The sequence below is a fragment of the Euwallacea fornicatus genome, chromosome 25 (assembly GCF_040115645.1).
Source record: "Euwallacea fornicatus isolate EFF26 chromosome 25, ASM4011564v1, whole genome shotgun sequence".
NCBI lineage: Eukaryota > Metazoa > Arthropoda > Insecta > Coleoptera > Curculionidae > Euwallacea > Euwallacea fornicatus.
Genome location: NC_089565.1, coordinates 3,187,275 through 3,199,938, shown reverse-complemented (window position 1 = coordinate 3,199,938; position 12,664 = coordinate 3,187,275). Strand labels below are relative to the sequence as shown.

Below are 12,664 nucleotides of genomic sequence, written 5' to 3'. Positions count from 1 at the left end.
TTCTAGGTGAGCTAAATAAATAAGACGTATTTGTTTTTCCTATTATCTGCCCACGTAATTTAATTTCTCAAGGCTTTCTGGCAAAAATTATAACACGATAAATATCAGAAAACTATAGAGTTTGCATCAGTCCTTCCAAACTCCAAACCCATTGGACCACTTGAGTTGGGTTTCGTGTTGGAATGGACAGACATTTGTGGAGAAGCCAAATCCATCGATAACTTAGCACAATCCAACTTTTCAATGTCTCCAAATTGCCAATATTTTCTCTTAACCAAAATTTACCTTGGAGTGGTGAAGTCAATTCTTCCACATTACAATCCCTTATTTCATCTATTACATATTCAAAGTGACCAGAAAAGTCATATGAATTCGAGGGGTTATAGAAACGTTTACCAAGCTATTCGCTCTCAAAGTAAGAAGTTAAAAAAAGTATTTTTAGTATAACTTTAAAACAATTGTCACGGCAACAATGAAAATTGACCGGTTTAAATAACTCATAGTCGTGCCTATTTGTGCCTATTCTCATAGTGAGAGAGTTAATACCAAGTTTTCACCGTAATGGACCTCCTAATTGATTTCTATTCCAGATGCGTACGAAATTTGAAATTTCTACAAAAAACTCAAGAAGTTAATAAGAAATTTCGAAAATTCGAAGTTCACTTTATTGTAGTTAAAGTGTTGTACTTCCAATCTGGTCATTACCAAACTTCGTAAATTGCGCTATTTCATTAAAGTTCTCTCTTGTGTCCCACAATCATCATTATTAAGTCTTCAACGTTCTTTATAGCAAAAGCTCTAGACGTAACGTAAAAATAACGCAAAATATGCGTCCACGTAACCTCTCTAATAAGTTTAACTTAAAGCTCTATAGACCATTTAAAAAGTGAGCGCTGGTTCTTTGGCGTCGACGGTTCTGTAATTATTGTTGTGGCGACTCTTGTACTGAGAAAATCGGCTCCTCTTGGTACTTCAATTCGTTGTCGGCAGTTGCGAAACGGTGTATTATTATAACACAGCGTGAGAAAAACAACAAATTATGTGAACAGTGAACGTCGCGTATATTGTGGTTTTTTTAATGGGATATTACAGAACCCGTTAACTAATATGTAGCTTTTTATGGTGCGTAGGTACTTTTGGCGGGATTGCTCGAAATTTATATGTGTAAGTAAAATATAAACAGTTACTAAATATATATAGTATATATAAAATCAACCTAAAATGAAAACGGTTAAATAGTGGATCTGTAAAGAGAAATCTTAAACGCAAACGTTTAAATCTCTCAAGGTCTTCATTAATAATTCTCCTAAGCTGTCAGAGTTTCACTATAGTCCCAAAAAGCGTCTTGGACCACAATCACAATAATTGCCTGCTCGCAATTGAAAAGGTACCGTAAATGTGCAAGCGCGTACCACCAGGTACGTTTGTTGTTGGAGAGAAACTGGTTTTTATTTTAATTTAACATTGCCCAATTTCTGCTGCCGAAATCGGATGTTAAATTCGTAACATTGTTTATCATTATTTGACCATTATCCAATACATTGGTCAAGCAGAAAATAGAACTTTTTCTTTAACATTAAGCAGTTGGAATTGAATTTGTATGTTTTTGATCATTTGAGCGCACTAATTGTAGCAGTTGTTATTAAGTTACTTTTCTTTTTTAATGACGACACGGAAACGTGTGAAAAACTTGCAAAATATTCATCGAACTCCCACTTCCGGCTTTATTTTTATGACGACAGTCCTGACCAATCTTTAACTGTTGAATCTTTTTTTGAGTTTCCAAAAGACGTATTTGCCACATCGAAAGATATTGTTTATATTTATTTATTTCATTCATTTGGACAACAAAAAGTAGTAAAATATAGACTAACTTTTTATTGTTTCTTCGCACACTTTAGTTTTCACTTAAGTTTTCATCTAAACTTTTCCTGTAATCAATGTGCTCAAATGAATTTTGTATATACTCTTTTCTTCTTCTAAACCAAAAGTTGGAGAAGTATTAAAAAAAATTTCACTTATTTCCCTTCAGGCTTCACTTCCGAAGTGGATTATTCCATGGATTCTAATGGTTTCCTTCTCAATCTTGTGTACGTGAGTTAATAATCAACCCTCTACAAAACTGCTGTTAACACTGTTATTATTTTGTGCACCACTGTAGATAAATTTGCCTAATTTTTAGTTCAGGAATTTTAGATCAAGCGTTGTTTAATCATTACGGGGCCACTTTATATATTACCCCCAGAAATTAGTAATAACTATTCCTTTCTTATCTGAAAGCAGCTGAAACATGAAGAGTATTATGGTATTATAGGGGGTGATGTTTAAATAAACATCTCCGCAAAATTACCCACACTTTACGAGAAAAGTTCAGTCACCAAATAAGTAATGACGGTCACTCGGCCAAACCGTATAACAAGTCTCCCATACGGGATTGCACACTTAACATTACATTAACCATATGTCTGCTAATGACTGGTCTTTCCTTACAGCAATAATGGCAAGATGGTTCCCTCCGATGGTACTTATGTTCGTGCTTCAGACGACCACTCCAGAAAACGATGATGCTTGCCAGGTCGGTCTCAGCGCACTAAAATGGCCTCAACTCACTTGTACCAACGTAGATTCTAGATATTTCGAAAATTTCGGAAGACCCTTGAATAGGACTCACTGGATCAAGTGCGTTAGGTGTGCTATAGGAATTGTCGATGAAAAGACCTTTCATTTTCCCAAAAATAACATTAGTTTCCTAGAGCTACAGGAGTCCCAAATATTAACTCTAAGGAAATTTGCCTTTAGCAGCTTTTTTTTGCTCAAACTGCTTAATTTGCGAGGGAATAGAATCGACTATTTGGAGCCAAAATGTTTTGCTGGACTAAAGAGACTGATGCATCTAGACTTAAGTTCAAATTTCCTAAAGATTCTCACTAACAACATATTTTCGGAACTAGGAAATTTAGATATTTTGAACCTAAACCGAAATCAAATATTTTATACGCAGCCATACGCATTTGCCGGTCTAATGAATTTGAAGTATCTATACTTAAATCACAACGACTTAAAAAAGCTAGAAGATAAAATGTTTAATCATTTAACCAACTTGAAAATTTTGTATATAGAACATAATGGCATAGTCGAGATCCATCAAAATGCGTTTCTTAATCTTAGAAACCTGAATTACTTGTATCTTAATAACAACAGTATTAGTTTTTTAGTACAATATAATTTCAAACCTCTCACTAGTCTGGTAGGTTTACAATTAAGGTCAAATGATTTAAAAGAAATCCAAGTAAGTTCCTTTAACGGTCTAAAACACCTCAAATCTCTATATTTAGGTGGTAACAAGATTAGTGCTGTGAAGCCCTATGGTTTCATAGGCTTAGATTCGTTGGTTATATTAGATCTAATACGTAATAATTTCAGTTCCATCGACTTCAGTTATTTCGATAAAATGAAGAGTTTGTATATCTTGTGGCTGAACGAAAATTCAATCAGTGAGTTTAAGATTAGTTCTAAAGACGAAGTACAAATCAGTTTAGGGGTAATAGACTTAAGTTTAAATAATTTAAGTAATTTTAACTATAGTCTTCTGTATAGCAAAATACCAAAAATCAAAGAAATCGTTCTCGCAAATAACTCCTTTAGCTGTGATTTTTTTACAAATATGTATAGCTTTACCGAAGAAAAGAATATTTCTTTGTGCATGTCTGCAACATGCAATTACAACGACACAAATTCTTATTACGATACAGTTTGTTCAGAACAATTCATGACTACAGATAATTCACTCAATGTAACTGATTTTTCCACCGATAGTGCACCGATCTTAAGTATTACTAGATTGTACATCTTTCTGTACACTTTTTATTCGATTTTGTTTTGTTAAAACGTTTAAATTTTACTTTTTATTTCCTACCTCATTATTTATTTTTGTTTTTGTTGCGTGGTCAAATAGAGAAACACTATTGTATATCCTATGGCATTCCCTTTTTTTCTATTACCTTCTTTGAGATGAGCGATGCAATTGCACACTATTATCAATTAAAAGTAACTGGGAATAAAATTCTCCTTTTACTAAGGACTCAAAAACCTCTTCAGCATTTCAGTACAAAGTCTGTAACAGCCTTTAGAACCTAAGAAAAAAGAACAGAAAACAGAAAATTTACAGTTAATTAAACTGTACAAAAGATGAATATCTAAATTAGGCGAAACAATCTGAAATTCCCTTTTCTCCCTCATTTTACCTGTAATTCGAGTTACAGACTTTAGTCCAAATAACGGTCTGTGTGAGTTGGTTTCCGGTAAATAATTGTTTCTCACCTTTGTAAATAATTTTTTGATCAAAATATGTAAGGAAGGAAATTTATCATTCCCTTCTTTCTATCTTGTTCTTTTTTGTTTTTCATCAATATACGAGGATAATCTCAGAAAAACTCGACCTGACATGAGATTTTTTTGTTAAAAAAATTTACTCGTATTGCAAAGACCCAACTCTAAAAAACTCATGCCTAAAGTTTGAGGGACTACGTCAATTTGTATTTGTTTTGAAGCAGGTTTTAGTGAACGTAATTAGAGATTTTATGAAAATAAAAAAATTGGTCGTCGACACATAATTCGATACTTTCGTTTAAAATATTTTATTCCATCCAATATCAAAGTGGAGTTAGATTCTATTTCGTTGGAAAAATCTAATTCTTCATTAACAACTGTAAAATATTGGATGACACAGTTTAAACGCTGTCATACAAGCTTCCATAACAAATTCCACAGTGACCAACTCGGTGACACTCCAAATCTGACCACTACAGAATTTATAATGAAAATACACAAAACTGTACTAGAAGTCCTATTATAGCAGACATAAGAAGCATTTCAAAAACCACTGGACAACGCATTTTGACCCAACAATTGGACATGAGAAAAATTGACAAAAACAGCACCGTGAAGACGTTTCAAGGGCGTGTTTCGCAAAGTTGCGCAGTAATAAAACAAAATTTTTACGTCAATTCATAACTATGGATGAAACATGGGTCCATCAATTCACACCTGAAATGAAAGAGCAATCAAAGCAATGAATTCAAAGGGAAAACCGGTTCCAAAGAAGGCGAAAACAATTCCATCTGTAGGAAGGTGACAACGTTAGTTTTTTGGGATGCAGATAGGATCATTTTTATAAACTATCCTCCTAAATGAGATTATACAAATTTATTGTAGCTTTTGGAAAAAAGTCTTGTTTTATCAAGACAACGCATACTTCCGTTACCGCGACGACCAAAATCAATCAACTTTGTTTTTTTTCCACAACCATCCTATTCTCCAGACTTACCCCATCAGATTATTTTTTATTTCCAAACTTGAAAAATAGCTCGATGGAAAGAACTTTGCCAATAATGAAGACGTCGAATTCTAGGTTAATGCCCATTTTCAAACATTCGAAGCTTCTCACTTTAAAAAGGATATAGAAGTCATAGAACATTGCAAGGAAAAGTGTGTTAATCTCATAGGCGACTATGTTAAGAAATAACATAATATTTTTCAGTTTATTTTAAATTATTATTGTTAGGTCGGATATTTCTGGAACTATCTTCGTACCTCCACAAAGCTAAAGGTTTCCATTTTAATTATAAATGTGATTATATTCGAAATCTTCCATGAAAAACTTATCAAACGGGGAGACACAATGGGGATCCCCATGCCACCCTTGATTTTTGCTGATAATAATCACTTTCACATTGAAAATAAGTCCTTAAACAATGCGTAAATTGCTCCATGATATGTAATCCTTACTAATAGATTTAAAATATTTGATAAAACACCTAGATAGGGGTGAGTTAATGCTATTCATAATGGGTCTTAAAGGTATGTTATTTTTTTGGATTTTAGAAGCACCATAAAAATAGGCGTTTCCTGCTGTGAGACATTAAATTGTATATTTTTGAACTGATTAAACTATTTTTATGTTTTTAAATTCGTTATAAATCTAATATTTCTATCGAGTCTTTATTCATTTTAGTGTAATTCCCATTATATAAAAGGCCCTTAATTATTTTGCTCATAGGTGATACAGTTAGTTATTACTACATTACCTTTGTCTACTAGAGAAACTTTCATTTCTTTATCTTTAACCAAACAATTGACCGGCTCATCGAATATTTTTGATCGACAGGTATTCCTTCATCTGATATCGAGAATGAGAATAATAATTGTTTTCCATTTTACTTGTAAAGAGCTTCTTATCAAACAGTGATGGAGCTATAAACGGGTAAGTACGGCATTTTATTGGTATTTTAATATTGACTTAAAAGTTAAATTATTAACCAATTAATATGAAATTGGACATAAAACGTTGTATGTCATGTGTATGTAATGCGGTTTTATTCCTCTCATCGATTTATGAACTCACTCGCAAGCGCTCTCTATTATAAATTGATTCATCTCATAAAACCACGAACGAAAGTACATAAATAACTATAAAACTTTGATTCACACGATCTCTCAAAATAATAATGTTTAAGGTGGCTTCTTCCGGCAATGCCAAAGAACGAGATGACTTTGAACGCATGAACACTAGCAACATTGAACTGGACTTGGGGAGAACTAGACATACTTACAGAACGAAAAGAATATTATATTTATTCGACCCATGATAATCAATCCCGGTTAGGTCGTGTAGGTAGACGATACTTCACAACCAGCAATTATTCGAACTTACAGCTTATTCGAAGGATAGCTTGAAAATCCAAAGAAATATACCACCTTTCTCAATGATGATTAATTACTTGAACTTTGATTGCATCTTGAAAGATGGTAAGCAGCCCAGGAAGCAAGTAATAATTATGGCTAACAACCGCAGTAATTCCATTATAGTCGGGAGTAGATATATGTTTAATATAAATTCAGCATTAGCTTCCTCCACTACGAAAAATACAAATGAGAATCAATCAAAGGCTGCAACTCTTCCTCGGTGAAGCACTTGCAGCGGAATCCGATATATTGTAATATGACGTGACGCTACCAGCCCTATAATTTAATTGGTGTAATGGGGCAGTTACAGGTCAGGGTGCCAAATAGCGTTGATGAAAATTTTGGGAACAGGAAAAATTTAACCCACGAAGAGCAAATTAGTTTAATGTTGAGAACTGAAGATATGAAGTCTAATTAATCCTGAGGTTTTTTTAAATTCAATTTATCGTCATTTTTAAGGAAATATAGAGTATATTAAAAAGACGAGTTTCCATCTCTATTTATTATACAGTGCTGAAAAAAGGCTTGGCTATATTTAAAGTGATGATATTTTGATATTGATATTAATAATTTGAATCTAGTTAGTGTCGAAACAACCATTTTCAAACATCGCTATTTAAAAAAAAATTAACACCCTGTACCTTGGAAATCATGCATTTCTGAACCTACGTTTATAGGATTTTTTTTTCATAAAACAACCCGAGTAATGACCTCCTAAAATATTGCTGTATCTTTTTTAAACATCCTGTATATATAAATATTATTTCCCACCAAATAATAACAACTATCGTGGCTTTGTCAGAAGTAGTACCTAATAATTGAAGCAGATCCACTGTAATAATAATATTTTCATTTCACGGTCGCAAAGCTGTGTTATAAACCATTAACTGTTGTACTTTTAATAAAAAAGTACCAAAAGAATAGAAATTCAATTATTTACCGTACCTTCAAGACGGTAAAAAAATACACCCCTAGCAATACAAAAAATTAAAAATGAAATTTAATCTCGACAACAATAATTGTTGTCGAAATGCAATTTTTGTTGTAATTATTACAACGGTTTTCACGAAACCGTGATAGGATGGAGGGATTGGTGTTGGTCTAAAGATCGTGACTTCTCCAGCAATTGCACGGTGCCCATAACCTGCATTCAAAGAGCGCAAGGAAAAGAATTTAGTGCATTCAATACTAATCACTATAAATGCAAATACTTGCACAAAAGCGAGTGCAATATCCGGCAATTGTAACCGCAACTGCTGATGGTATTATATGGTTTTACGGAACAATGCCTTTCAGGTCATTCCTTCCGAAACAGCGAAGGGTGGATTACCCATGTGGAAGTACAACCGGAAGTTCTTTACTGGGAGTCCTGCGCCCTAGAGGACACGGCTAATACTTCATTTATGATGCGAAACCGAAACCATCTGTCCTCTTTTTATAAATTGGTACCGTCCGAAAGAAGGTCATTAAAGTTAATGGAGAATTATATGCGTCTACAGAAATTTTATAGCGGAACCCATGATGGGAAAATTCCGGGATACCGAAATAATTGTCATTCAGTCGCAAACTGAGGCGATAAAAATCAAGACCTACATCGAAGAGTGGAGAATTATCATCAGCGGACGGGAAGACCGGCCCATTATCGTTCATCTTCATGGCAAGAGTGCGTACTTACTGTGAAGATCGACAAGAAGAATAAGATCATTGCGGGATCGGTGCAGCATGGCACCCATAACGATGTGGAGGTCATGTTGAGGAATACGGCGTATTATGTCATCGGATTAATTTGAAATATTAAGGAGGAAAATAAGTATAGAAAATTTCTTTTAAGCACTCTTTTTTTCTTGAAATACTAAGTAAACATCTCTATGATATTTTAGAAAAACTGGGAAACTTATTTCGAGTTTCTTTCTTTATTATTTCTTACTGAAAGTGCGATTGCATCAAGTCAACCGAAGCGTGAAAGTACTGGAAACGCTCGAACCGGAAGAATACAACCACCCACTTCTCTTCAGTAAGATAAGCAAATTGATATTTTACCGATATACAAAGACTTGTCAAGGAAAGATCTGCTTGAAAGGTGTTTATGGAGCCCTTCGCAGAAAGCTAACGAAAGTATGGATATGTACATTTGGCGTTACTCTCTCTAAAACTTGAAACGCGTTTTTCTCGAAATTCGAAATTTCCCACGCAGTACACTGCAACTTGAAAACTACTCGATTGATTTCGCTCAAATTTTAAGAGGATATTCCTTAACTCTTTAGCCCTTGCATGAATCTCCTGAATATTTCTTGTTTATTGCTATAAAAAAAATGGTCAATGACAGTTTCTAAAGAAAACAAGATCTATTTGGAATTTTCAGAATTTTCCTAACTTTTTAAATTCATACATAACACGTTTTCATAAATTAACGAATTTTTTTAGTACTCCTGTTATAGATGATTTTACCGACTTCCACAGTCTACCGCAGATTTTTGACATTATCATATGCACTCACGAAATGGAGATTTGCACCAAGACCTCTTATGTGTGTTTATTAAGCATGATCTACATTCATTAAAAACAGATACACATAATAACTAATAAACTCATAAAAAGTATGTGAGGATTGAACCTCAGAAGAACATTTTCGAAGAGAAGCGCAATTTTACATGAATTATTTAAAAATGCAAATTGTAGAAGCAACAGATTTTTTACGCGACTGTGCAGTAATAAATTTGATTGCGTTCTTCACATTTTTGCTGTAATAAGCATTATTTGCTTTGGATAGGCAGTATTATTTTTCCTAATGATAGAGTTATTGGACGAACACATGAATGTTTATAACGATACCTTTATTATTAATTTTTACATTATTAGAACATAAATAAATATTAGTGTAAATATCCTGTATACCGGGCGATAGAATTACAAACGCAGCGATTATTTCGGTGAAAAAACGTTGAGCTTTCGAAATTTTTCTAGATGAATAAACGTGCTAATTTAGTACGTTAGAATCTCCAGTTTTGCCGAAAGCTGGATAAATTTTATTATTTCAAATAAACCATCTTGTATATTTGTAAATTTTCAGATTCTACGTTAAAGTCTAACTGATTCACATGTAACTGAATCCATACTTATCTCTTACTATTTTTGAAAAAATTATGCTAATAATCATTATAAGTGCTACCGCTATATTATTCCTGGAAAACTTTACAATTTCTTCATAGAGACTCAAAAAGAGCACCGAAAGTTAAAATAAAATACAAAATTTCATTAATTTATCTCGAAATGTTTCGAAAATATTAATAAAAAAACCATCCTCAGGAACCAATGTTTCACACCCCGTATATCGAAAACGAAGCCCCTTTCGATTTACGTATATATGAAATTTTCATCATATTTTGAAGCCTAGAATACGTTGTTGAATTTATGGCGCCACATTCGGAAACACTTTGTATATCGAGCCATTCATGAATACAACTGAGCCAATTTATCCAGATGACGTGAAGATATAATTGATCAAAAGACATTTATGATTTTTGATATGATAAATTCCAACGTGCTCTATGTTCTAACCAAAATGCTGTTTTTATCCCTACAATTTTATAATTCTAACTTTTTTAAAACCAGAGTTATCGATTGATTAGTAGCAAGTCCTGTATCACCCAGTATACCAATGGTTTTTCCATTTTCAACGGATACCCTGTAATGACAAACTTTTACTTTATTTACGTTTAGACCACTAATCCAAATTACTGGACATTTCTTATAATTGAAACGATTTTCAAAGTGTGGACAGGCAGAGCTCTGTAAATAAGTACATAGATACATCACACAGACCACTTGTAAAGATGAAGTTATCATATAAATACCCATTCATAGTTTTTTCCCCAAGTTCTGATTGCTTTGTATGTGCATTTAAAATTCTCTCTGAAGCAACTTTCTTATTTAAGTCAGAATGTTCGCATATTAACAAGGAACTTTTACAACCAAGAGTATATATGACTAAATTTAGACTATTTGTCATATTCCTCTTCATGCTACCCCTTAATGCAGTTTGGTAAGTGTGAATAAAAATAATTCTAAGATATAATAGAACAACAAAATTACGATGCATACAACACTTCGCTCACATGAGCTAATTGAAAAACTATGGACAATTAAACAAAAAGTTGAGTGAACTAACAGAAATTTATGAACTATCTAATTAAAGTTTTAAATTTCAGTACTCCATATTTCTGAAACTATTAAATTTTGGATAAGGCATGTTTCCGCCAATGGCCACCATTATCTTCAACTTTTGGATTTTCCCATAATCAATTAATCTTAATGAATATTAATGAGACGACCTGTATATTCACCTAAATGTTATTAATCTGAACTAATCGACATTAGTAAAAAAAAAACATCCCTTTTCCAGGTTTACAAGATTTGGCATCTTAAACTATCACGCTAGTGAAGAAGAAAGCTTCATAAGAAATATGTTCGATTTCTTGACAGAATCGTGGACACTTCTTCTGGTTTTATCAGTGTTTAAAAATCGCACTTATTTTACAAAGTGTTTCAATGGAATAATTGAAATTATTGATAACAGAAAAAAATTTAAAATTTCTTCTATATTCTTGGTAGAAGACACAGAAAGATTTCAGTATGGTACTTTATTCATCTTAATTCTGTTGTATACTGTAGTATGGCTAGAAATGATTTCCAATTATAATGTTTTTGAATACTCAAACATAATCAAATCATTAACTAAAAGTGTTAGTTTACTCTCTGGTTGCTTCGGAACGCTTCATATAATATTGTGGTTGGATGCTTACGAAAAGATATTCAGTAAGGTATTGGAATTAATAAAGAATGAATTTGATAGCAGAAAAATAGATAAGCCTGTACCAGATAATGGCTTTGCTGAAAAGCTTCGTCTTTATCAAATGTATTACCTATTTTGTGCCCATAGTTATCGGCACCACATCTTTGCTTATGTCACTTTGTTTCTTTACGCTTGGCATTTTATTTATATAATTATCTCTTATGTATTTTCATTCTTGTATATTTCATTTATTGTTGTACGCCAAGACGTAGAACTAGAAAAGAGTGCTAGTGATAGGTTGCTTCAGAGCTTATATGTTGTGGGCATTTCATTCTTTATTATGAGGAGAGCTACGGAGATTTATCATATGGTAAGTGACTATTACATATTTATATGAACAAAAATGAATAAAACCAAGAGTTTCATGTAGAAACTTATAGAAAATACTACATTGGAAGAATATAAAAAAAATAGAACAGAAAATTCGAAATTATTTCTTTTTTTTTAATGAAATTTCGAAAAACCAAAAATAATTTTGCAGATCCGTATGCATCATCAAACTACTTCAACGAATATGTAACTTTAACCATATAACTCTCATTTAACCAATTCTGTATCTATTATTATTCACAAAATATCCATGCCCGATATACTCACCTTCTACACATCGTGCATAAAAAAAATATAAAGTACAAAAAAATTCCTAAATTGAAAACCAAATTCAACCTTCGGGAGATGAGTGTTTAACTGATCTCTCTGAATTGAGATGAGAACACGCGCAGTCTAGTAAGTTAAGCTTGTAAAGGCGTTTCTCTACATCTACAAAAATTCATTCTGGATTAAAAATCCGTTAGTAACAAGTTTTGAACAGGCATAAACTGGTGTAGAAGATACTTTCTTTTCCGTAAAAGTCTACAAAGTGATTGTAACGGTCACAATTTTTAGCGTGCTATTATTGGGTCTTGAAGGAAGTGAACCAGTCTGACCCAGTTTTTCATAAAGTCTTTTGAAAGTTCGGAGGTTGGGATAAAGTCTATTTTATTGTTGTCATAATTATGCGAATATAGTAATTATTTTATGAAAAATGTGACAATAAATTTCCAAATTAATTCCAATTAATGATTTTAA

General features: G+C 32.7%; 1 protein-coding gene across 1 annotated transcript; it reads left to right on the top strand.

The window, feature by feature from the left end:
- Nucleotides 1-903: 903 nt before the first annotated feature.
- On the top strand, nucleotides 904-3,972 carry LOC136346936 (leucine-rich repeat-containing protein 70-like). Its single transcript, XM_066296497.1, has 2 exons — nucleotides 904-1,164; nucleotides 2,493-3,972. The coding sequence occupies exons 1-2, from the start codon at nucleotides 1,161-1,163 to the stop codon at nucleotides 3,884-3,886; spliced, it is 1,398 nt and encodes a 465-aa protein (XP_066152594.1). The 5' UTR covers nucleotides 904-1,160; the 3' UTR covers nucleotides 3,887-3,972.
- The last annotated feature ends 8,692 nt before the right edge of the window (nucleotides 3,973-12,664 follow it).